This window comes from Humulus lupulus, chromosome 3, assembly GCF_963169125.1.
Source record: "Humulus lupulus chromosome 3, drHumLupu1.1, whole genome shotgun sequence".
Taxonomy (NCBI): domain Eukaryota; kingdom Viridiplantae; phylum Streptophyta; class Magnoliopsida; order Rosales; family Cannabaceae; genus Humulus; species Humulus lupulus.
The window spans coordinates 121385573-121413417 of NC_084795.1; the positions used below are offsets into that span (position 1 = coordinate 121385573).

Sequence of the window (27845 nt, forward strand, 5' to 3'; positions counted from 1 at the left end):
ACTAACAATAATATAGGACAAAACCTACTAACATCTCACAAATATTTGCATAATTATATTTCAATATAACTTCACATAATTGTCAACACATATGACTTATATCATACTAACATGGCTCTTTATTAATATGTAAACATAAATTACAAATATCATACACGTATGATTTCACATTTCTATTGATTCACAAAATCAATATATTTATATATGTCATATAAAAGTCATAAAATTGTCATTCTAATAAATTCTCATTATCACATAATAAGATAATTATATAACATGCTAGCATATTACCCAATAATCTACTAGATTATTTACACAATATGTTAATTAATCACATATAGCAGCAACTCAAGATGTTGAATTATCTTCTAATCTAACCACTATATTTGCAAAAACAAAGAATGTTAGAAAACAATGAATTTCATTTATAAAATTTTCTTCTTCTCATTTCTATCACTATATGAAAGTCATTAAATCTTCTAAGAAAACTAAAGAAGAACATTACCTTATCTTACCATCTTTTCAAAGTTGGATCCTCACAAGATCTCTATGGTTTCTCCTTCCATTGAAAAGGAAACTATGATTTAGATTGTTATAGACTATATTATATTGCTCAATGGAAATGGTAAAACCAAAATACAACTCTATGCAAAAAAAATACAATAGACAAGGTAATATTTAAACAAGTGCTACAACTCTATTGCTCAAAATACAAATAAATAGAAAGATTTAGAAGAGGAATATCACAAACTCAAAACAATAATAATACAAGTAAATAAGACCAACAATATCAAAAAAGAATGAAAATAACAATAAAAATAACACAAACTCTCACACAACCAAAGTGTAAAGTAGTGGGGATCACCAACTTGAACAAGGTTTAAGATTTTTGTCCAAAAGCTTATTTCCCCCTATTCTCTAAGCACTAAGGGATCTCTCAAGGAAATAGCTCTCTGAAATTATCAAGCCTCTATGGTGTATTTTCTAGCCAAGTGTTTTGTGGATAGAAAATGGTGTATCATACAAGTGAGCATTAGGCTCCTATTTATAGAGTTTTGAGACACCCTTTGTATTTCAAATTCTACTAACCTCTATGGTTGTTACCAATGATGAATTGGATGTTTATGGAATTAAAATAGAGATTTGAGAGTTACTTGACTGTTGGAAATGTTCAAAATTGGATAAAACCAAATTTGAAAAATGTTGTCAGCCACTCTGGCCGCGGCCTGAAAAACATTGGTCGTGGCCCATAACGTTTTTTCAGCTACCAATTTTCCAAACTTTTCCAAACACATTCCAAATTTATTCTCACTTGATTTTGTAACTTTCATATACATTATGGGAGTTAAAATCATATCTCTAACAGCCATATCTCTTATTCTTTTAGAAATTCAAATCAAAATGTGTAATAACAAATCTACATATTATTGGGTAATATTTGAGAGTTGTAAATTTGTAACTGATTTTGTAGCTTCAAAATATGTCACATTTGGGCATATACATGTGTCCAATTTTGTGACTCTCTATAATATGTTACAAGGTGTGACAAATCACATTATGTCACATTATTTAATCTAACATTATATTATTTAAAATAATATAACATTGGGTAATTTACATATAGCCATATACTATTAAACAATACAACACATAACACTTGCACCAGCCACCAGGTCATGAAATTTTTTTGTATTGCTGCTTTCTTTTGTAGTTCAAACATTAATCATTAAGGATTTTTTTTGTGAGAAACTAATTAAGGATCGGTATACTTTTATTACATTAAGTTAATAAATATCATTCATCCTCGTACATTTAGGATTAAATGACTTATTATATATTAATGTTGTACTAAGTTCTGTATACATGGACATATTAGTTTGAATATTCACCTATAATATTAGGTAAAAAAAATATTTGACATATATACGACCTGAATAAAGCTACCATAACACAAACCAAGCCAGGTATGATTTACATATAAATGTTGAGTGGCCCAGTAGGCCCATTAAATCAGTAGCCCATCCCGATTCTTTCTGCAGTGTAACCACTTCTTCGTGTACAAGTGGCATGCCAAAATCCAGATGTGTGCAAGTGTTTACACATGGAAAAACCAAGAGCCATGCTCGAAAAACAAGTTCAACTATCTTGCAAGACGATCATATCAAACGAGAACAGACTTAATCCTTAAAAAGCACACACTTTGAAGGTAATACATATCAATTCTTCAGTTGCTATACTATATCTTCCATTTTACTTTTTGGCTATGTAATGTATATTACATGTTACACTTTGATTTCTTATCTTCTTTATCACATATGGTGTTTTATTTTATTTTTTTCCATTCTCTTCGATAGTCTCTAAAATATGAATGAATAAATTTATTTCAAGAATATGCATGTTAAAAATTAGAATTAAAAATGAACCGTAACAATTTTGTAATATAATGACATAACTTTGAACATGAATCGCCATAATTTCGTTTTAATTGATGTAAAAAGACTCAGAATTAAACACCTTTAGCAATGAAAATTAGTCTCATTAGTTGGTTAAAATAGGACGAAAAGTTTAAATATTTTTTGGTAAACCATAAATTTCTTAGTTTTTGGTATCCCTAGATATGACTGAAATAGAAGAGAACAAGAAAATTTCTAAAATTTTAAGCTATGATGTCTATTTTGAGAAAATTCAATCCAGGAAAAAGTTACCTAGAGTACTGCAGGAGACTTTAATAGATGCATTCGCAAGGATTCCAGTTTCTTCATTCCCAATAGTCACTAGAGGAAAAGGTAGCATTAGAAACTCTTCCAACAAAAAAAAATATACCCCTTGACACATTAGATTATTAGTTAGTGTATACAAAAATTAGTCACTTAGCCATTTTTATCACAAACTAGGTATGAATAAGTGATATTAAGAACCATGAATGGTTGGCAAGTTTTTTTTTTTGGCAGTCATTGAGATTCTAGCAAACACATCAGTTGCTGATATAGTAAAGATACTTTATGAATGCAACATCTTATCAGCTTCTGTCAAAAACTCACAAGCAAGTGCTAGTTTAGATTGGAGAGATGGATACCTAGGTATCATTGATTACTCTGCCCTAATTTTGTGGGTTTTGGAAGGTGCAGAACTTGTTGCAGTAGCCTTATCAGCTAGCGCCGCGACAACAGCCGAGGTTGGTGCAGGTGCGGTTGATGCTCATGGAGCCGTAGCATTGTGTGTGCCAGGTCCCGCTGCAGTGGCAGGACTAACTGCTGCCGCAGTTGGTGTTGCCGTCATTGGTGGCGTCACAGCAGATAAAGGGGCAGACAAGGATGCTCCAACTACTGTTGATAACTTGGGAGATGATTTCTATAAAATCTTGCTGCAAGATGAACCCTACAAGTCAACCACTGTAAGAATTTAACTGTATCAAAGAAGGATTACATGTAGTTTGGCTTTCCTACTTATCTACCCACAATACATCTAGTTTTAGAAACATCATACATGTTTTCCTGAAAGCTGCCTCTATAGAATTTGAATGTTTTTAGCTGCGTTTTACCTTATCTGACCAGAAACCAAGTGAGGTATGAAAGATAGGAATGGGGAGACTTGGTCCAATCTCAAGTTTCTTGAAGAAGTGAACTAACTATATGATATCCTTGCTTCTCTGTTTCAGGTCAAATCTATACTTAAATCCTACCATTGGGCACCACTCATTCTATAGCACAAGATAGTTATATGTTGAGTTTCCTACTTCTACTATCATAGTATAGGTTGAGGATTGTCTCCGTCATTGAACCAGGCCAACCCGAGATTAAGAACTATATTACTCAGTCCGTCGTTGTTCAAGGTCTTGAAGGATGCAAAGGAAGGGACTGGTTTGATTGCATTGCTACCCTGCCTATCTCTGATATGGGACTTCCATTCATGTCTATTGATGAGGTAAGTCTTGCTAGGTGACTACAGTACTCCTTTTGTTAACCATTCCGTTTCAAAATTTCAATGAATATCTTTTTCTTCATGTCAGGTTATTACCATCCAAAGCAATGAACTGATTCTGGAAGCTTTCAAACAAATGAAGGACAATCTAATTGGTGGCCTCCAAGTTGTGCCAAAGAAGATAGTTGGGAATTTGAGCATAAGAGACATCTGATACTTGCTGCTGAAACCTAATCTCTTCTCCAACTTTAGGTATGAAACGCAAAACTTGGCTGAGCTCAAACGATTTCTCTTGTGATTGTCTTCCTGCAGATTAGAATATAGATTTATTTATTCTTCCCTATTTCAATTAGGCTTACAAAATTGAGCTATTAGTGGTGCACCTTCCACAGTGAGAAAAATATTAATGAAGAACTAATGAAGTTTTTGAAAATAGTAGCTAAATGCCTTCACTTGTGGCTGAAGAATAAAGAAGGTAGTGCGAGGGAATAACCTCACACCAAAGGTTAGCTCGATGGTTTTTCTTGTTAAATAATTCATTTTATTTGGTACTTTTTTTTAAGACACTCACTGTTGGGGATTCATGAATACCATAATCTTTGCCACCGAAGAAACTGGAAGATTAGTGCCAGCTATTAACTTGATTCGACTCTTTGTTCTGTAATCCATTAACTTACTTCCAAATTGGTTCATAGAATATATGTGGTAACTGGTGATGACGAGAATGTTGGCGTTGTTACACTCAGGGATGTAATTTCTTGCTTTACTCATGAACCCCCCAACCATTTTGATAACTACTTTGGATTCGAGATGAAAGAGATGTTGAACCAGTAAAACTTTGCATTTCTGGTCACTAAAAAAATAATTTAAGGATTTGAATATTACCAAAAGTTGGTATGTTGCCCATGGAACGATGAACTTGCAGTTATTTTTATCTGTACTTGTGTACTCTTGTCAATTCACTTCTAATATACTAAAGCCAGAGAACTTTCTGTATCCTTTACTATTCGTCAATGCAAGCATCATTTCCACATCGTTCCACCTTCCTAACCCAGCATATATGTTGGACAAGACCACATATGGAATAGGGTTATCGAGCTCTAATTCTAAAATATGTTTAGCCATTACTTCGCCTAGTTCAGCATCTAAGTTTACTCGACAATCATCGAACAAAGAAGCAAAAACAGATGCAGAAGGCTCAGATAATCTCTATATCAATACTTTTGTGTCGTTTAGAATGCCAGAACGACCCAAAAGCTCTACCATGCAACTAAAATGAACTGGATTTGGTTTCAGGCCAAACTCGGTACTCATCATCCTAAATATTTTCCACTGTTAGTCAACCTGACCGGTGTGACTGCACACTGAAAGCACACTCACGAAAGTTGCTGCACTAGGTTGGAATTTTTCTTCCAGGATCTGATCAAAGATTTCAAATGCAGACTCGTTTTCTCCATTTCTTCCATACTCATATATCATTGCATTCAACAATGCTGGATCAACAGATTTCACATCAAAACAATCAAAAACTTTTTTCACCCATGAAGGAAGCTCACATTTCATGTAAATGTCAATAAGTGTAGTGGCCATGAACTTATCAATGTTGATAAGGTTTCTAGTTGCGTTTCCGTTTATCTTTTTTCCACTTAGTAGGGAAGACATATTTGAACAAGTTGATAAAATACTTGTAATAGATTTTAGATTTGATGCTACTCTAGCTGATTGCATTCTCTTGAAGTATTTAACTGCTTCAACTGTCTTCCCTGATTATGCAAAACCAATGATCATCGAATTCCAAATAGTTAAATCAGGTTCCAATTTTTCAGTTGGTAATTCATCGAACAATGCAACAGCGTTCTCACTCTAAGTATTCAACACAATTCCAGAGATCATGACATTCCACGTTACTAAGTTCCTGTTATAACACAGTTCCTTAAAAATAATGTATGCTCGCTGCCAAACACCACATTTGGAACACATGTCAACGAGTGCGATTCTAACCATAACATCAAGTGCCAGTTCAGTTTTTATGCCTAGCGAATACAATACACAAAAGACCAACACATGCAGAAATAACAAACACCAATGTAACATGATTGGGTTTCTCCTCCAAACATTCCATCATTTTCTTAAATGCATCCAATTCCACTAGCCGAAACTCGCTCTGTAGAAGCCCTGAAACATAGGCATTATAGCTTACTAGATTATTGTTTGACATCTTCTCAAAAACCTTTCCAGCCAAAACCATCCTTTTACATTTAAATTTTTTTTCAAAATCAAGGTTGAACATAAACAGCATTCTCAACACCCAACTTTATCTCCCAACAATGCATTATCCCAGAAAGACGAGCAATTTTCTTAGAAACTGGCAACAAACTAGCCATAGTAACTAAGTTAGGAGTAAATTCTCCATACCTCCCGCTCCTAACAATAGACAATGCTTCTTTAAAATAGCCATTTTGCGTCAAACCAGAAACCACCGCATTCATCGATATCAAGTTTCGGTCAGGCATTTCATTGAACACCTTGAGATCCTCATCGATTAAACAGAGTTTCATATAGAATCCTGTGAGGCTTATGGTCAAGTAAAAGTTAGTTAAAAACAATGTATTGATGAGATGAGTATGCAAAATTTATCCAACAGAGTGTTTTGGAGCTTAGCACATACTTTGAGGAGAGTTGGGAACGTAAATTTTTGAGGGCGCAAAGAAGATGAGTGGGGCTGCAAGTACAAGGAGATGGCTTCTTTATAGAACCCATCTTCTACCAGCTTCAAAATATGTTGCTTCATGGAGATGATTCCTTGAAACAATGTCCTTTTAACTATAGCATCACTCGGTATAAGTTCTCATTTCGTTAGTTGCAATCAATTAATTTGTTTGCACTGTACTCTCCAACAAAGGTTTCTTGGTTGGGCTATAAATGTACGGTGCGACCTATGAACAAAATGACAAGAATTTTGTTAAAACTACTATATTCACCCATGTCTTTTTTCTTTTTAGGAGAAATGTTATTAATTTAAAATTAAAGTAAATTATGTGTTTTATGGCTTTTTTTTTACAAGTTTACAAAATTAAGATTTAAAAAAAACTTAATTTATGGTTTTTTTAAAGAATTTTAAAATTTATGAATTTAGTTTCTCATATTTTTGTATAAATATTAGTTTAAGCCATAATTTCATTATTAATTAAATTTTATAAAACTAAAAGTATAATTTTTTTGTAATTTCTTTATTATTTTTTACTGTAAATTTTTATTAGTTTGTTTTTTTAAAAAAAGTTTGATATTACATAACATTTTTCTAATTATACTTAAAATAGAAATGAATTGTTTTTATTATATCATCAACTTTTTAATATCGTTTAATTTATATTTATTACTTTTCAGTTATTTTTTCACTTTAATTTGTTTTTTCTTCCCCATTCCTCCTCTTCAATCTTATGGAAGTGTTCATCGTCTATTCTTCTCTTCATTCTTTGTGTTAAATTTGTTTGTTTTTTAAGATCAATTTTTAATCTTTTATTTTTTTATATTAATTTTTTATTATATAATATTTTTTAATTGATTTTAAAGTTAATTTAATCATTTTTATTAATTTTTCTTATATATTAATATTACATAATTATTTTATTATTTTTTTTTACTGTACTTATTTTTTTATTTAGATATTTTTTTTTTGATCAAGAAGAATATAAAAGCTTCATTGAACAAAAGAACTAAACAGATACAAACTAACTACAGCTACAGAGACTGCAACTGCCTAAAGCTGGCCGAACCAGTCACTAATTACAAAGAAGATTATGAATATACATTTGATCTTGAGCTGTATTAAATCTATTATAAACTAAGTAAAGCCTATGTTTAATAGTGAATTTTATATCCTGAACCAGATTCCAAACAGAGGAGGAGTATCCTTCAAAATAACATCTGTTTCTGTTTGTCCAAATGCTATAAATGGTTGCTGCAAACACCATGGTTACTATATTAGCCTTAGTACCTCTCCTAGTTCTAGTGAGCCAAACCAGCCAGCCCTTAAAATCCAAAGGCCACGCTGCAAAACCTAACCAGTTAAACATCAAATGAACCAGCCGAGAAGAAAGATGACACTCGAAAAACAGGTGAGCATGATTCTCCTGGAAGCCATCACAGATCGGACACATCAGAGAGAGCAAAGGGATATGCAGCCTGTTCAGGTTATCCCTAGTCAGTAACTGAGAATGAATCACTTGCCACAGCATAAACCTGTGTTTAGGGAGAATTAATCTGCTCTAAACTGTCCAAAAATACTCATCCTTATGCTGAGTCAGGAGGCTATTATACAGCTTCGAAGACTGGAATTTTCTCTGCATACCAGTAGCTGAAATGGCAGCATAGCTGAAATACTTTTTCAGATGACACAACTTCCTCCAATACCAGCTACAGTCCCCCTTTAACTCATAGTTCCAAAAGTTATTATCTTTCAGATAAATGGAATTAATCCACTTAACCCACAATAAGTCAGGCTTGAAAGATAAGGCCCAAATATACTTGGCCAGCACAGACCGGTTCCACAAAGAACCATCTCGAAACCCCAATCCACCATAAGATTTGGGAAGGCAAACTTTTTGCCAAGAAGGGAGATGCAATTTACTCCTCTGCCCAGAAACTCCCCAAAGGAACCCTCTACAAAGTCTTTCAACTTCCTTGACTACACTTTGGGGCAAAACAAAGATAGACATCCAATAGTTGCGAAGCCCAAGAAGAAAGATAGACATCCAATAGTTGCGAAGCCCAAGAAGAACAGAGTTAATAAGTTGAATCCGGCCAGCAAAAGATAGGTGTCTACTAGCCCAATTCTGAATCTTCAATCTAAATTTCTGAATGAACACCTCACAGTCAGTATGTTTCCATTTGGTAGGCCTCATAGGAACCCCTAGGTATCTTAGGGGAAATGAACCCACTGCAAGGTTAATGTCATGAGAAATTCTATTTCTATCAGCCAAAGAGACTCCTCCGAAAAAGATCTGAGATTTACCAGAGTTAATGCTCAAACCAGAAGCAAAGGCAAACTCATCAAGCACCATCTTAACACTCCTAACAGCTGGAAGAGTTCCCTTGCAAAAAATAAGCAAGTCATCCGCAAAACACAAATTTATGAGCTTTAAACTCTTGCACATCGGATGAAAACGAAAAGGAGAATTAATCACTGCATATTGAAGACTTCTAGTCAAATACTCCATGATGAGAACAAATAAAAGAGGTGACATAGGATCACCTTGTCTCAGCCCCTTCCCCCCTTTAAACTTGCCTTGAACTTGGCCATTCATCACTAGAAAATAGGTGGTATTCCTAACACAAGACATAACCCAGCCTATAAACTTCATGGGAAACTTTAAAGCTTTCAGCAAACCTTCAAGAAATAGCCAGTCTACGGTATCGTAAGCTTTGCTCAAGTCTATCTTAATAGCGCACCTCGAAGAAGTGGAAACTCTCCCATAATTTTTTATAAGATCTTGACAGATCATGATGTTGTGAGAAATAGATCGACCTTGAATGAAAGCTCCTTGATTGGGATGAACAATTACGGGGAGGACAGCAGCCAACCTTTTACAAATCAGCTTAGCCATGCATTTATACAGAGTGGAACAGCACGCTATTGGCCTATAATCGACAGCCCGAGAAGGATTAGCAATCTTAGAGATCAAAGAAATGGTTGTTTCATGAAGCTTAGAGGGAAATTTGCCTGATTCAAAACAGTAAGAGATGGCCGAGCAAATTTCATCTCCAATCTGGCTCCAAACAGCTTTAAAGAATCTGGAGCCATACCCATCCGGACCTGGGGATTTAGTATTAGGAATACTAAATAACGCCTCCCGAATTTCCTTCTTAGAAAAAAGTCTCAAAAGCAAGGTTTGCTGCTCAACTGAGAGCTTCGGACCTAATTCAATGTGTTGCAAATTAACCCTGCCTGAAGCTGAGCTAGAACTTCCTAGACAAGCTTTAAAATGACCCAAGAAATGAGATACCACTTCTGTATAGTTATCAACTAACTGCCCTTCCTCTGTCATAAAAGAAACTATCCCATTTTCAGCCTTACGCTTCTTAAGAAACGCATGAAAAAATGAAGTGTTCAGATCTCCTTGTCTTAACCACGTTACCTTACTCCTTTGAGTTAAAAAACTCTAATATAACTTCTCCTGAACTGAATACTCCCCTACAGCAGTCCTCTCAGCCTTTTGATAGAATGAATCAAGAGGGTGAGCTTGAGCTTGCAGCTGAGCATTTTGATAAGCATCCTTGGCCTTATAATAATTAGCTTGAAGATCTCTAATACGGTCCATATTAAAAAATTTCAGACAGTGCTTAAGCCTCAACAACTTTAGGAAAATAGCATTCATACCATAAGCAGTAATAGGGCCTCTCCAGCTATTAACCACCAATTCCTTGAAATCCTTATGCTCAGCCCAGTAGTTATAATAGCGAAAAAGTTTGGATCCCAACTGCTCAGAGTTTTGGACACTAACCAGACAAGAACAGTGGTCAGATATGCCTTCCCATCTATAGACTGCTGTAGATTTAGAGAATAAATCTAGCCATTTTTCATTGCTCAAAACATGGTCAATTTTAGAATAAATCCTGGTAGCACCCTCTTGGTTATTAGACCACGTGTAATAGGAGCCAATACCCCGAAGAGGCTCTACCTGAGCACCAGCCAACCACTTTAACGAGTCATGTAACTCTGAGTCTGAAACTGCCTTGCCTCCAACTCTGTCCTTGCCTGAAAGAGGGGCATTAAAATCACCAAGATAGATCCAGGCTTTAGGCAAATGAAAAGGTCTATGAAGTCCTTCCCAAAGACATCTCCTGCCCTCAATCGAATTAAGACCATACACAAATGTAACCCCAAAATCCTGCTGCAAACCCAACATTTTCACCTGACAATGAATAGCTTGAGAGGATTCCTCTAAAATAATGGTTTTAACAAACAATCTTCTCCACATTACTAAGATACGCCCTTCAATGATGGAACTAGTATGATAGTCCCAGTTTGGAAACTGGTTTTCCATGAATTTACTAACATTGCTACCCTTCAATTTAGTCTCCGAAAGACCACAAATTCCCACTTTGTATTTATTACATAAAGCACTAACTAGGCTCTGTTTATTAACTTTATTTAGCCCCCTGATATTCCAACTTAAGATGTTGTAGCTATCCATAGGAGGAACTAGGATTCAAACTTCCTTCCTTGTTGGTCACCACTGTTTCTTGCAGAATTTCAAACTTGTTCAGAGCTTTAGCTTTACGACCTGCATTATGAGCATGAGTATCTAATCTCTGTCCCTCCTTAGCATATGTAGCAACTCTTTTTGGGGTTCTCCACGGATTAGAGACTGAACCTGTAACATTATTGTCAACCTTAGATTCCTCACCTGAGAGAGAAGGCCCCTCTGGTTCCACCATCTCTTTGCTTTTCCCTGAATAAGCCTTATCCCCATCTTCTTTCAGTTGGCCATCCTGCTGTACCTCAGGTACCTGCTCCTCCTCTGTTTGAGTCTCTGTTACTTTCCTGACCCACTGAACTTTCCTCTCCTTCCTACATTCTACCATTGAGTGCCCAAAGCCAGCACATGTTTTACACTTTATCGGTAGCCATTCATACTCAACTCCTTGCTCCATGATCTGACCATGTTCATTAATGAACTGAATACTCTTCGGAGGATTATCCCTGATTTCCATCTCAACCAAAACTCGAGCAAATTGCACACGAGACCGTTCCCTAGTGAATTTGTCTACCATGATTGGCCTACCTATGGTGCTAACTAAAGCACTGAGGCATTTGCTACCCCAATATTGGAGCCCTAAATCTTGAAGGCGAATCCAAAGAGGGACAGTGCGAACCAGACGAACTACACTCAAATCCGTTGTCCATGGCCGAACTATGACCGGCTTCCTATCAAAATGGATAAGGCCATGTTTAAGGACATGATCTCTTGTAGCATCATCATTGAATTTTACCATTGTTAAACCCATCGTCATTCTAGCTATCTGAGCTATCCCTAGGTGACCCCAAACCCTCTTGATGAAACTTTCAAACACAGCCATAGGTGGGTTGGCACCCAATACCATGCATATGACTGGCGAACTCCAGTTTGCGGATTGCATTTGAACCTCCTCGGGATCGATTTGAGCAAACTTCCGTCCTTCTCTGAAAATAGGTTCAGTGAATTCAAGCTTCTGATCTGAAAATGAGAGATTACCAGCCTGAAATTTCTGCCACTGCTTCTGAGCTGATGCCTGATAGTCATTCGCCTCCACCTTGTCTGCCCATGACATTCGTTTTGAATTCGACTCATCCTGATCTAAATCCTCGATCTGGACTTCTTTAGGCTCAAAATCGCCCATCCCTGCGTTCTCAACACAATGACGAACCCCTAATTCTTCAGTTTCGATTTCATCTGCCCCTGTTCCAGCAGCTTCCTTGTACAACTCCATATGAGTGTTGTCCAGGCCATCGATAATCAGATTCTCTTCCAGATTTAACTGTTGCTCTTGGTCTCCTATGGGAGAAACTGGCTTTCGTAGTGGTTTCTTCTTCTTCGCCATGGGAGAGGGAAAAACCAGCACTTAGCCTTTTCCATTAATTTTTATTTAGATATTTTTACTTTGAAAAAAATTTCCAAATTTTCTTTTATAGTAGGTTTATGGTATTACTGTGCTTATTTCTTTTTTCTGTAATTTCTTTTAATATATACATATAATTCAATTCAATTTTTTTGCCAAATCATGCTTTTTTTAATGTCTTGGTCAAATAACTGGTTACCTTAAGATAGTAACAAGTTACCATGATTGTAACCAGTTGCTTACAATATAGGTAATTGGTTACTCCTAAGATAGTGGGAATCGATTACTTATAAAGTAGGTAACTATTTACTCCTAAGATAGTGGTAACTGATTACTTATAATGTAGGTAACTGGTTACCCCTATGATGATAACAAGTTACTTTGATTGGAACATCCAAATTAGGAAAAATAAGATTTAAAAATGTGAAAGGTAATCTATCAGGTAACCAGATACTTACATATATATATCCTTTTTATATATTTATTTAATTTATTTTTGTTGTTTTTTTTAAAATTTTTCAAATTTAAAATATTATATTGTTGATGTAGTTTTATGTCAACCAAATTGAAGAGAATTAAATGATTATAAAAGAAAGACACAAGAATTCTACATTGTTCAGTAGTTAAAATCTACCTATGTCCACATGTTAAAGCCTAGAAATTTCACAAAGTTTCTCTATACAAAAATTTGTGTGTCCCCCAAAAATAAATATTACCAGTCTATTTATATGAGTGGTTTTCTCATTCTATTCTTACCATTTTAGGGAGAAGTTACAAAATATCTAATATATAAATATTTAATTAGTTTCTTGGAACTATTTACTTTAATACTGATATTCAGTTATTCCCAAGCCTTTCAACGCGCTTTCGAGTTGAAATGATGAATCACTTTTGAGCTGGCTTTTCGCCTTCGAACTGAAATAATCCATTACTTATTAATAAAATTATATTATTATTTATGATAATAATATCTGACAACAAGCTAATTATAATAATTTACGAGCTGATTTCCTGAGAAAATATTGTTCATTTCGAAAATCGGGTATAACCTATACCAACATTTTAAAAAACAAATAAAAAAATATAAACACAAAAGTGAAGTACATAAATAAAATGATTTTTTTTCAACTGCAGTCCCAATTCTTTACAGTTTGTAACACTTAGGTTCCAAAAGTTGATTTTGTTCCAGTTAGGTCCCTACCTTTTTAAATCGTATCATTTAGGTGTTGGGGTTTTATACCCTAATTAAACTAAATTTCTTTATAATATCATTTTATTATTAATAAAAGAATAGAAATCATTTTTGACTTGGTCAATCATTTTGCTCACATGTGTTTATTTTTATGATTATTTTTTTAATATAAACTACTATTAAATCCTGAGCATATAGCTAATCATATTTATAGTGACGTAATCACAGTGGAATATAAATATGATTATATGTTCAAAAATAAGTTCTTCCTAGGATTAGTTAGTGCACATGATTTACACTGACTTGCCAATCTACGATATGGCTACTTACACATTGTAGTGTTATGTTCTTTCCAGAACATTAGCAAAGTAGATAAGATTGGATGTATTTGTTACATTGGACTGGACCAATATTGACATTAGATAGATAATAAATGTACTGTTATGATCTAATATAGTCATATCATAAAGTTGACCATAGGTCAATTCAATCTCAATTATGAATGGTTAGTATTCTAACTGATTGTATTATTCAAGTCTTTTGATTTGTTCGTTACTAGCTTACCCTACGGACTAGCCTATACTTACATCTTGGGGACTTGTTAGTATAATTGAGTGGGAGTGTTAATTATAGATATAAACATCTATAACTTCTAGCAAGAAATGAAATGATGATCACCTTATAGCTTAGTTCAATGAGTTAAATAATTGCGTACTCATTTCTGTGATTAAAGTTCATGGAAATATCATTTAGAAGGAACTTAGTGGTATTTAAGGATAAAATATAATGAGGGATAAAACGGTAATTTGTACCCAACTCAGTTGTAGATCATCTATAGAGGATTGAATGATAAATTATGGTTGTAATAATGGCTAACGTATTTACTTTAAGTGTAAAGCATTCTATAAGTTCAAGAGTGCAATTTCGAGTCTTTAGTGGAGTCACGAAGACTTAATAAGGTAGTGAAATTACTCGATAATAATTTTACGGTAACTTATTGGAGCTAGAATTCATGGGTCCATGGTCCCAAAAATGTCTTTGATTAAATCATCAAGATAGTCTCGATTAATTAATTTAATTATCAATTAGGATTGTTGACGGGAGTCGTGTGTCGTGTCAAATTTAATTATTATTTTCTTTTTAGTATTACCAATTATACCTGTAACACCCTACTACCTAGGGATCGTTACGCTGTGCATTTTAAACACTGTTAAACTCGCTAAATGAGTCATTTGACCATAACCGTGTAACTAAATGTGATTAACGATTTAGAGTTAAAATTTTTGGTCAAAGATACAACGTTTCACTAAAACGTTTACTGTATACATTGGGATCCCAAAGTATATTTCAAAGGTTAATTAAAATAAAAGATTTACAGCCTGCTGACCTAAGTGGCAAAATAGAGTTTAACCCTAGTTCCTTTTTAAACCCTCGGTCGTGGTGTCGAGTAGCCGCATATGTACACATCGTCACCTAAGCTCCTCCAACTCAAGGATGGTCCAGCTTTCTTTTACCTTTACATGCACCACATAGCACCCGTGAGCTGAGGCTCAGCAAGAAAACTTAAACATGCTTATAAAAAGATAATAACATATCACCAAATCATAATAAGCATGCCTAGTAGTAATAACTCTATTCATGCATTCAAGCAGTTACAAATAAATGATTGTGGAGTTCTGTGCTCTGAGTAGATGACTAATAAGTCTCTCTGAGGTAGATGACTAATAAGTCTCTCCCTGAATAGATGACTAATAAGTCTCTTTCTGGGGTACATGTGATGTTTCAGTCACTTGAGCCTTTTTGGCCCTGGCTCTAAGTAACTAGCCTTTAGACTAGACAAGTGCTTTAGTTTTCTTCGACCAATAGGTCGGTCAAGCATTTAATGCTCATGTTGATTAAACTTAATCATTTCGCCCTGCGTTAAACACGCTAATATTTCTCTTGACTCATAAGCCAATACCATACGGCCAATGCTCAGTACTACTGCCGATCTTGACTGATAAGTCATAGCTTCACAACTAATACTAAACACCAATGTCGTTCCCTGACTAATAAGTCAGTGCCATTCACAAGTAAGTCATGCTGCTAGACATATGTAATGAAATTAATGTCCATTTATAGAGCACTTAACATGCCTCATTAACATGCGCCAGCATAATTATAGTCATGCACATTCAAACATCTAGATATAAGGCATTAAGCATGCTTAATCAATAATCACAAGCATAATTATAATCATGCACAATTACAGAGACTCAAGCTCTAATCAATTCCATATTCAACATTTATGCCATGCCATAACCACATGTACCATATGCATCACATACTGGGTGCAGTTTTCTTACCTTTGGTCCGAGCACAGGTTACCAATAAATGACCCTCAAGCACGATCATGTTCTAAGCCCCTAGCAATTACCTAGTCACAACCATAATATCAAATACCATAAAAAAATGAGTAAATAAATACTTCCGGATCAAATCTTAGCCTCCGGGACATCGAATCCTACCAAACTAGGTAGTAGGATCGATCTCAGGCCCTTAGAGTTAAGTTCCCACGACTAAAAACCAAATATGGGAAAAATTACACAGGTGGGTCGCGACTTGGCCCTGAGGGTCACGACTTGCCCCCCAAACAGAGAGCCTCTGCCTGGGCTTCAGGGTGCAGGCCGCGACTTGGCCCCCCTTGAGTCGCGGTGCGCCCCCTAGGCAGCCTCCTCCTAGTTCTATCTTCATCCAATTCGCGACTTGCTAGAACAAGGTCGCGACTTGACCACAAAATCAACCATTTCCTATGTTTTCCCCACTTAAAACCTTCCGATAACCTTCCAAAAACCTATCCAAATGTATCCAAATCCCAAAATCAAACTTCCTAAACATCCCAATTATCCAGAACCATTAAAACCCAAGTCTCAAACCATCCAAAAACTCATCAAAACATAAAATCCAATCAAAGCTTAAAAACTTGAAAACTTAAACTTGGATTACCTCCGATTGAGTCATTTCCCAACTAAATCCTATGGCTAATAAGCTTCTAATCTTCCCTAGAATCGCTATGCCTCGATCCTTGCTTGAATCCGAGTCCTAAAACTCGAGTTTCCTTCAAAAATGTGAACGGGTGTTGAAAAGGGAACGAGAGAGAGAGAGAGAGAGAGAGAGAGAGAGAGAGAGAGAGAGAGAGAGAGAGAGAGAGAGAGAGAGAGAGAGAGAACGTTATGATAGTTATTTTTATAATTTTAACATGTTACTTTGAACTTCAGTAACCTCAAGCAAATACTAATGCTCGGGGTCCCAAAAATGCCCCCGGGGTAAAATAGTCAAAATTCCCAGAATCTCCTCTTGATCTCACTAACTCCCAATTTATCATAAAATATTTATTCACATTACCCAATATCCTGGCAATGGGATAAATACCCAAAATACCCATTGACTCTCTTCGAGTCAAGTATAGATCCTGTTGTGACTTTCCCACTAGCTTGCTTTCTAGGATCGTCTTGTGCCGAGTAACCCAAACACACTCACATAATAATGTGGTCCCACACATATATCACATATATGTCAAATATACCCAAAACGGACCAAATTATGAAAATTGCCCAAATAAACAGAAATGGGCTCACATGCATATTTAATACACCTAACACATGCATATCAAGTCATATTATAATATCACTCACATAATCACATAATGATACATATAAATATCATATAATCACATAATGATACACATAAATATCATATAATCATATAATTTCATACTTTTCCATCCTGGGCCCCTAATCAAGCCCCTAAGCCTTATTAGGAAATTTGGGACGTTACAACTATCCCCTCCTTACAGAAATTTCGTCCTCAAAATTTTATCTGACTAGCCCAGAATATCAATCCCGCATATCTAATTCTAGTTCCCAGGTCACTCCCTCGACCTTACTATTTCTGTATAATAAAGGTACAACTTTGTTCCTCAAAACCTTGTTCTTTCTGTCTCGTATCTAAGCTCGCTACCCTTTACAAGATAACTTAACCTCCACTTACAAATCCTCATAACTCAACACACGAGTCTCATCTAACACACTTTTCCTCAAAATGGAAATCTGAAATACACTGTATACGACCGACAGTGCCAAAGCTAAGGCCAATCCAAAGGCAACCTGACTAACCATTCCTAGGATTTCCAACGGTCTTACTAATCTAGGGCTCAACCTACCCTTATTTCCTCACTCCTTTCCATGGTGATCTTTTAAGGAAGATACAATCTTCCACTTGGAATTCCATGTTCCTGCATTTCAAATTAATATAACTTCTCCATTTAATTTGAGAAGCGAGCATCCAAGCTCTAACCTTTTCAATAACCTCAATGGTCCCTTAAACTACCTAAAGATCCAAATATAACACCTCACCCATCTCATCCCAATGAATGGGCGATATATATTTCCTACCATGCAGCATCTCATAAGGTGCTCCTCCAATAACTGGATAACTCTCTCTCCGATTTACCATCAGTCTGAGGATAATAAACTATACTAAACTCCAAATAAATACTCATCGCCTCCCGTAACCTTCCCCAAGACTTGGAAGTAATATCAGGGTCCTCATGTAATAAAATAAACCTCGAATTCCATGAAGGCATACTATCTCTCTCACATAGAGATCCGCATACTGATCAACTGTATTACTCATCCTTACTAATAGAAGTGAATTTACTTTGTATACTGGTCCATAATAATCCAAACCAAATCATGATAGCCTACTATCCTGGGCAACCTCACCACGAAATCCATCGCGATGTTCTTTTACTTTCACTATAGAATACACAAAGGCTATAATGGCCATACTATTTTCTGATACTCTGTCTTAACCTACTAACTGGTTAGGAACTTTGCCACGTATTTAGTCACGTCCCTCTCCATCCCAGGCCACCAATATAAAGCTTTCAAATCCTAGTACATTTTCATGATGCCTATATGAAGATAATAAGAGGTAGCATGAGATTCATCCGAAATCCCCCGTTTAATCCCAGTGTTCACCAGATCCCAAGTCTGATCCCTATACCTCAATAAACTCATTTCTTGCACTACATAAACCTTAGCTAATCCAGCTAAGACATTCCCCTAAATTTTTCCCATATGTTGTTCACTTAACTATTTTCCTTTGATCCTCTCTACAAGGGTAAACTTAAGCATAATGTTGGCCACCTGGCCCACCGGTAACTCTGCTCTAGTTCTGGTCACACCCTTCAATTAACATGATGCATAGGCAATCACCTTTTCTTGTCAATGAGGTGTCATAATAACCTACAAACTGGTTCTGACCTGTAAGAAGACTCATAACTCCTCCACAAAACACATGTAATATCCTGCCCGTCTAAGGAAACTCCTGTCCTCTGAGCCATTCCTTAACCTTGGCAAATCTCCAACTGAGAATGTCCCACAATATCGTCGATCAAGATGATCACAAATCCAATTTAGGTAATCTTTGAATACTCTGTTCATCTAATCCATCAAAACAACTCAGCATTAATCAAATCCACAAACATAACTCAGCACTCCTAGTGCCCATATCTAATATAAAAGACAGACTTTTGTATATCATTCTCCCTGATCTTTAGTTGGTAATAACCAGATCGAAAACCCATCATAAAGAATGTTGTCTTACTTAATAACTAAGCCTTTAGTTCTTACAACTTTGCTGAAGTCATTCAATATAGTGCCCTATACCTGATTCCATCCTCGGCACCAACCTAATCACCATTTTATCTCTTTGTGTAAAAGTAACCCTAACAAATCCCCTGGAGATACATCTAGAAACTCATAGACTAATCCAGTCTGTCCTGGTCCCACTGACATGATCTAAGTGGTATCCACCACATTAGCTAAGAGTCCTATGCATCCTCCATCAATAGGTCTCTAGCTCTAAATACAGATGTCATAAACATACAAGAACCATGCACAGTGCCAACAAATACAAGGGTTTCTCACCCTCAAACCCAAGGATTACTATCCTTTCCTTACAAGCTATCATTGCCCCATACTTGGCTAACCAATCCATATCTAGGATCACATCGAAGTCAGTCATAACCGATCCTATCAAGTCAACTGATGAATCCCTTCTCATCATAACCTAACCCATCTCTTAAAATTACCAATAGAGTATCACATTCTCATCACAACATAACCATGTAATATTCATATCAAATCTATGCCTTCCTAGATGCAACAAGCAAAGAAAAACATGGCACCAAAACTAGCCAGCATAATACAAAAAATCAGAACTAGAAAGCTGACCTGCACCACTGAGGAACCAGCCTCAGTCTTAGTCTCAATCTCCGACTTTGGCTGCATCGGAGCAAATACTCGAGCTGTAGTCGAGCTGTCCACCCCCTTTTTCTCATTTGTCCTCCGTCCTAGGAAATTCCTCTTACGGTGCCCAAATATTCCACATAAAAAACATGCCCTTGCTCGGCATTCTCCCAAATAACGTCTCTTGCACCGAGTGCATGTCAGGTAGAGTTTCCAATTTTCTTTCTTGCTCTGATGGTGTACTGCAACACTTCGGAACCCCTTACCTAAACCAGAGGTACCTGATACACTGATAACTCTTCTTTCTTGATCATTGGGATCTCCGCCCCTTTCTGATCCAACCAGTGGAGGTATCACTACTTGAGCACTACGCTTTCCAGTACTCACCTTCATAATCTCATTTCCTGTGCTCTCAACAGCAAGAGCCTTCCCTACCACCTGAGTGTAGGAGAGATTTCATGCACTGGGGCGACTCTAGTAACATGAGCTATTCTGTGAATCAATCCATGGATAAACCTTTCCTTTCGAGCCACATCTATGGTTACCATATCAAAAGCAAACCTAGCCAACCCATCGAATCTATTAACATACTTGGTTACAGTTTGATTTCCCTAAACAAGGTTCAGAAACACATTCATTTTAGCAGCCTTGGTTGCATCACAGTAATATCTTTCATTAAACAACTGCCTAAATTCTTTCCAATTCATCGCAGATGTATCTCGTGTCTGGGATACCACTTCCCACCACGTCCGGGCATCATCCTGCAACACATATGTAGCACAGATCACCCTATTGTGACCTACGACCCCCATACTATTGAGGATGGAACTGATCATACTCATCCATTGCTCAGCCCTGAATGGATCTAGGCCTCCCTCAAAGACTGGAGGGTAATATTCCTAGAATCTTCCACACAAAAATTCCCATCTGTTCACAACCCTAGGTTGAACCAATACTGGTGTCACTCCTTGCATAGCAAAGGAAGAGGTGTTCCCTGACAGAACCTACAGTTGTTTCAAACATCTAATATTTTCCTCTTGCCTCTGCAATCTTAATTGCATATCTGTAAACATCTGCTGAAAATTCTGAGGGGCAGGTGAAGAACTCAAACCCTGGCTATAATTCCCAGCCTTGGTATAGCCACCACCAGGTCTCATTAACTGCCTTGAGTGTATAATGTAATGCCCTGGATAGCCAGGACCGCTACACTGTGTACTTATAAAGGTGCAAGACTCGCTAATCAAGTCATTAATTTAAAAACGTGTCACTAAACATGTATGAACTAGGGTTTAAAAGGTTTTGGCCTCAAAAGTTACATTTAATATAATTAAGCAGTTATATACATGGGATCCCAAAAGTAATAGAGTTTAAAAGTTGGATTACAGACTCCCAAAAATACAGACAACAGTCAGCCATACTAAGGCAAAAATGGACAATTTCTGGGTCTCGCGTCCCTGTCTAAACCTCAACCGTGGTGGCTTAGCAGCTGGCCAAGTACATTCCGCCCTCATAGCTCTCCTAATCAAGGCTGATCAAGTTTTCCATTGCCTTTACCTGCACCACGTAGCACCCGTGAGCCAAGGCCCAGCAAGAAAACATGTGCAACACAAACAGTAATAACAGATAGTAAATTCACCAAGCATGAACTCTCATAAAATAATCCACATTAGTCAACCAGCATATATTCAGGACCAAGGATGCAATTAAACATTTATAACATTCATATCACATAATAATCAAGGCCGACAACTTAGGCCGCACCCTCTGTTTATTCCACTGACTCTGGCCCGCTTAAACCGAGCTCAGTGCATATTAAGCTGTCCTCGGCTACCAGTGGCCAAGCCGCGCCCTGTGCGCTAGTGTAACCCTTGGCACCCTTAGGCCGTTGGTTCACTAACTAGCTTTCATGGCATAATACCATCTTTTCAAGCATATACAATAGGGAACCCTTAGTCCCGTCACATATATTCAACCATGTGCAGTTTTCTTACCTTTAATCTTTGCGGTTACTGATTACGAGCAATGCTCCTCAAGCACGATCTGTTCCCGATCCTAAGCTTTTATCACCTAGTCACAACCAAGGTATAGGGTTCCATTAATATTCAAATAAGGTTTTCCGGATACAAAACTAACTTCCGAGAATCCGAATTCCACCAAGCACGGTGGTGAAATCGATCCCGAGCATTCTAGACCACATTCCCATGCCTAAGATCCCCAAATGTTCAAGTGTGCACCTAAGGGCTGCGGCCCTGCCCTCAAAACAGAACCAAGGGAAAGCCTGAAAGAAGACACGCGCAGCGACCCTTGCCTTGGGCACCGTGGCGCTCACCCTTGGCCGAGCCCTCCTGGCTCATCTTCATCCTAGGGCCGCAGCACTCTAGAACAGAGCCGCGACCCTTCCCTTCGAGCCCAGAAATCCCACCATTTCCAACATCTAAACCTCATCCAAAGCCATCCCAAAGCTCCCCAATTCAAAACCCTTTAATCAAAACACCTTTATCATGATTCTAACAACACATCCTAACAGAAATACAGCCCAAAAACCCACTAGAATCCCATTTCCAATTCTTGAAACTCAAGCACTTCAAACACTCAAACCAACCATTCAAACTCAAATTGAAACCTCTAAATCACGAATTGAGACTTACCTCTTCTGCTGAACCACTTCTCCAAGCCAAAACCAAGCTAATTCCCAAGCTTTCCTCCTTAATTATGCCCTTAAACATCAAAACCACAATTACCTCAATACCCAGCCAAAACCCAGAATTTCTAACCACAGAAAAGGAAATTCAGTGCTTACCTTAGTCCTGATTAAGTTCTTGATTGATTATTGAGCTAAGCCTCTAAATCACTCCTTCAATCCACTGAATTCCAGCTGAATTCCCCTAAGATTTCAATGTTTTTCCTTGTGTTTTCCTTGAGAGAGAGTAGAGAGGAAAGGCTGAAAGTAAAGGTCAGTTTAATTTCTGTCTACTATTTTCCTAAAGCTTCAGTCTAATCTTATCCCATTAAGTCAATCCCAAGGCTCGGGGTGCCGGAAACGTCCCCGAGGGCAAAACGGTAAATTTCCCCAATATTCCCGCCTAGACTTCCTAATCTCAAATATATCTCAATATATTTATTTTCATAACTCGATTGTCTAAATAACTACCCGATACCTAAAATACCCTTGACTTATCCAAAGTCAACTATTAAGCCCCGTTGTGACTTTTCCCCGCTATCTAGCCCTAGGATCGCCTCGAGTCGTGCTCTGCAGACCTACCCACATAATAATGTGGTTCTCACAATGCCATATATATATATCACATTAATACAAATATAATCATACAAGCATTCTAATCATACAAATTATGCATTTAAATCAATAAAATCATTCAAATCACATTTAACCCAATAATGCCCTCCTGGCACACTAATAAAGACCCTTAAGCCTCATTAGCGAATTTGGGGCCGTTACATATAACCTCTGATTGAATTTGTAGTCAATAACTTGACCCATTAAACATGATGAACATATTCAAGAGCCTTCCCCACGGGAAAAATCTTACCACACTACATTCACAAATCACTGCAGTGCTAAAACACATGCCCATGGCATTCATACATCAATCATAATCCATACTCTTCAAACATTCATACCATGCCACCAACTTCAGCATGCAAATAACACATTAATATAATGTAATGCCCTGGGTAGCCAAGACCGTTACACTGTGTATTTATAAAGGTGCGGGACTTGCTAATCAAGTCATTTAGTTAAAAATGTGTCATTGACATCACTAATGAACTAGGGTTAAAATATTTTGGTCATAAAATATACATTTCATATAACTAAACATTTTATACAAGGGATCCAAAAAGAAACAGTGTTTGAAAGACAGTTTACAAAATTTCCAGAGTACAAACAACCGTTAGCCACTCTAAGGGCAAAACATACATTTATGGTCCTCTCGTTCCTGTCCCTTCCTCAACCGTGGCGGCTGAGCAGCTGATCATGTACATTCTGCCCTTAGAACTCTCCGATTCAGGGCTGATCAAGCTTGCCCTTGCCTTTACCTATGTACTGAGCTTCTTGAGCACAGAAATCTCGAGCGCGGTCCTCTAACCCGAGCCTCGCCAAAAACCTAGTCACAACACACATACATTGCACTCTCATTACTAACCAATTCATAATCATCCCCCAGAACTAATCCCGTGTTCTTGGGACCTCTCGTTTCCCGACACAAGGTAGCGGAAGCGTCCCCCGAGCCCCCTGAGCCAAAACCCTAAAAACTAAAATTCCCCTTTCCTGAATTTAGACTAGTGCCATGGCACAGCCCTATGGGGGCTGCGACGCCCAGAATGGTCCCCAACTCTTGCTTCAACCTAGTGCCGCAGCACAAAAGAACAAGGTCGCGGCACTCATACGCGAACCCAAAAAACTAGGTTTTTCCCAGCATTTTTCCCGAGCCAAAACTGTTCCAAATCAACCCCAAGGTACACCCAAGTCCCAACTCAACCTAAAACTCCAAATAAACAGTATGGCAACTCAGAAATAACAACCACAAGCCCAATCATACAATCAAACCCAAGATTCACCTAGTGGCTTCAATTTCACAAAAACTTAAACCACCCTTTATAAAACTTAAACCACCCTTCAGAATATTTAAACCACACTAGAAAATAAGCTTCAGAGATATACAAAATTCTTACCTCAACCAAGGATTCGACCTTGAGCCACCTCCAAATCCAATTCCAAGCTTAATTCTTTTGATTCCCAAGCTGAACCTCTCAATCTTTAAGCTACACACCCAATTTCCAGCACTCAACCCAAACTCTAAAACATGCAAGGAGACTCAATGAGAAGATGAAGCGTTACCTCTGAATTATTCTTAGCTTATGCTTGACCCAATCTCAGCCCTGGATTCCTCCCTTGATCTCAAGGATAACTAGCTCCTCCTCTCCTTCTAGCTTCTTGGTTCTCTAAACTTCCAGCAAAACTAAATTAAGCCTAAGTGTAGAAAAAGAAACGTAAATGACTTCCTTCTCAGCCAAGGTTATCCTCTCCTAAAGCCAGACAACCACTTTTCCATTTCCCCTAAATAAAAGTCTTATACAATCTCAAGGGCAATTCTGTCATTGCCCCTAAATCCCGCTAAATCCTCAAGTATTCCTATAAATCCACATTTAATCCCGACATGTCCAAACCATTACTCAGTTACTAACCGCTACCCTATAATTCTCGAACAATTTATAATATTCCCAAAATATCCCTAAGCTCCTCCCGAGCAGGGTATTTGACCCTGTTGTGACTTTTTAGCTAGACAGCTTCCTAGGACCGTCTCGGGTCGTGCATCACAATTATATCACCACTCACATGTGGTATCAATCACAGTATATACAAATATCACATTTATGCCCTCAACGGGCTAAAATTACAAATATGCCCCTAGCAACCAAATGGGGCCCACATGCATTTCATATATTCATATAATCATACAAGCATGCTTAACACAAAATCATGCATTAAACTGTTTAATTCACACATAAACCATTCGTGCCCTCCCGGCACACTAATCAAGGCACTTAAGCCTTATTAATGATTTTGGGTCGTTACATATAATCACTGAGTAGGTAATCATATAACCGTATTCAATATTCAAGGGCTAAACCCTAACAGAATCTCATGCTCCCTAATAAGGCGTTCAGGTAAAGCATTTACATTCTATTTGAGCAGTTAAGGACATAACCACATAAATAGTTACCATACCCTGAGTGAAGCTTGTCTTTAGTGATGAGTGTACATGCCCAGCTTGTCTACAGGAACCCTTAACCTTGGCTCGCTCTAATACCAAGTTGTAACACCCTAATACCCAGGGACCGTTACTCTGTGCATTTTAAACACTGCTAAACTCGTTAAACAAGTCATTTGGCCACAACCGTGTAACTAAATGTGATTAACGGTTTAGGGTTAATTTTTTTTGTCAAAGATACGATGTTTCACTAAAACATTTATTGTATACATTGGGATCCCAAAATATATTTTAAAGGTTAATTACAATAAAAGATTTACAACCTGCCTACCTAAGCGGCAAAATAGAGTTTAACCTTAGTTCCTCTTTAAACCCTCGGTCGAGCAGCCGCGTATGTACACATCGTCACCTAAGCTCTCCAACTCAAGGATGGTCCAGCTTTCTTTTACATTTACCTGCACCACATAGCACCCGTGAGCCAAGGCTCAACAATAAAACTTAAACATGCTTATAAGAAGATAATAACATGTCACCAAATCATAATAAGCATGCCTAGCAGTGATAACCCTATTCACGCATGCAAGCAGGTACAAATAAATGATTGTGGAGTTTTGCACTCTGAGTAGATGACTAATAAGTCTCTCTCTCTGAGGTACATGACTAATAGATCTCTCTGAGGTAGACGACGATTAAGTCTCGCCCTAAATAGATGACTAATAAGTCACTCTCTGAATAGATGACTAATATGTCACTCTCTAGATAGATGACTAATAAATCACTCTCTAGATAGATGACAAATAAGTCACTCTCTGGATAGATGACTAATAAGTCACTTTCTGGGGTAGATGACTTATAAATCACTCTCTGAATAGATGACTAATAAGTCACTCTTTGGATAGATGATTAACAATTCATTATTTGGATAGATGACTAATAAGTCACTTTCTAGGGTCTCGCGCCCCAAGCCATGTGGCGTTTCAGTCACCTAAGCCTTTTTGGCCCTGACTTTAAGTAACTAGCTTTTAGACTAGACAAGCGCTTTAGTTTTCTTCGACCAATAGGTTGGTCAAGCATTTAATGCTCATGTTGATTAGATATAATCATTTTGGCATGCGTTAAACACGCTAATACTGCTCTTGACTCATAAGCCACGACCAATGCTCAGTACTACTGCCGATCTTAACTGATAAGTCACAGCTTCACAACTAATACTAAACACCAATGTCGTTCCCTGACTAATAAGTCAGTGCCATTCACAAGTAAGTCATGCTGCCAGACATATGTAATGAAATCAATGTCCATTTATAGAGCACTTAACATGCCTCGTTAACATTCACCAACTTAATTATAATCATGCATATTCAAACATCCAGATATTAGGCATTAAGCATGCTTAATCAATAATCACAAGCATATTCATAATCATGCACAATTACAGAGACTCAAGCTCTGATCAATTCCATATTCAACATTTATGCTATGCCATAACCACATGTACCATATGCATCACATGCATCACATACTGGGTGCAGTTTTCTTACCTTTGGTCTAAGCACAAGTTACCAATAAACGACCCTCAAGCACGATCCTATTCCAAGCCCCTAGCAATTACCTAGTCACAACCATAATATAAAGTCCCATAAAAAAGAGAGTAAATAAATACTTCTGAACCGAATCCTAGCCTCCGGGACGTCAAATCCTACCAAATCGGGTAGTAGGATCGATCTTAGGCCCTTAGAGTTAAGTTCCCACGACTAAAAACCAAATCTGGGAAAAACTACACAGGCGGATGGTGACTTGGCCCTGAGGGTCGCAACTTGCCCCTCAAACAGAGAGCCTCTACCTGGGCTTCAGGGAGCAGGCCACGACTTGGCCCCCCTTGAGTTGCGGCGCGTCCCCCAGGCAGCCTCCTCCTAGTTCTAGCTTCATCCAATTCGCAACTTGCTAGAACAAGGTCGCGACTTGACCACGAAATCAGCCATTTCCTACGTTTTTCCCACTTAAAACCTTCCAAAAACCTATCCAAACGTATCCAAATCCCAAAATCAAAGTTCCAAACATCCCAATTATCCAAAACCATTAAAACCCAAGTCTCAAACCATCCAA

The 27845-nt window shown here is 37.4% G+C and overlaps 1 protein-coding gene and 1 pseudogene across 1 annotated transcript; one reads left to right on the forward strand and one right to left on the reverse strand.

Moving 5' to 3' along the window:
* The first annotated feature begins 2218 nt into the window (after positions 1-2218).
* Positions 2219-4917, forward strand: LOC133824993 (SNF1-related protein kinase regulatory subunit gamma-1-like). Its single transcript, XM_062257999.1, is given in 8 exon segments — positions 2219-2786; positions 2952-3394; positions 3659-3698; positions 3701-3924; positions 4010-4215; positions 4314-4396; positions 4485-4559; positions 4562-4917. Coding segments are annotated over 8 exon segments (1434 nt in total). The 5' UTR covers positions 2219-2617; the 3' UTR covers positions 4756-4917.
* On the reverse strand, positions 4876-6867 carry LOC133823093 (pentatricopeptide repeat-containing protein At2g02750-like; annotated as a pseudogene).
* Positions 6868-27845: the final 20978 nt, after the last annotated feature.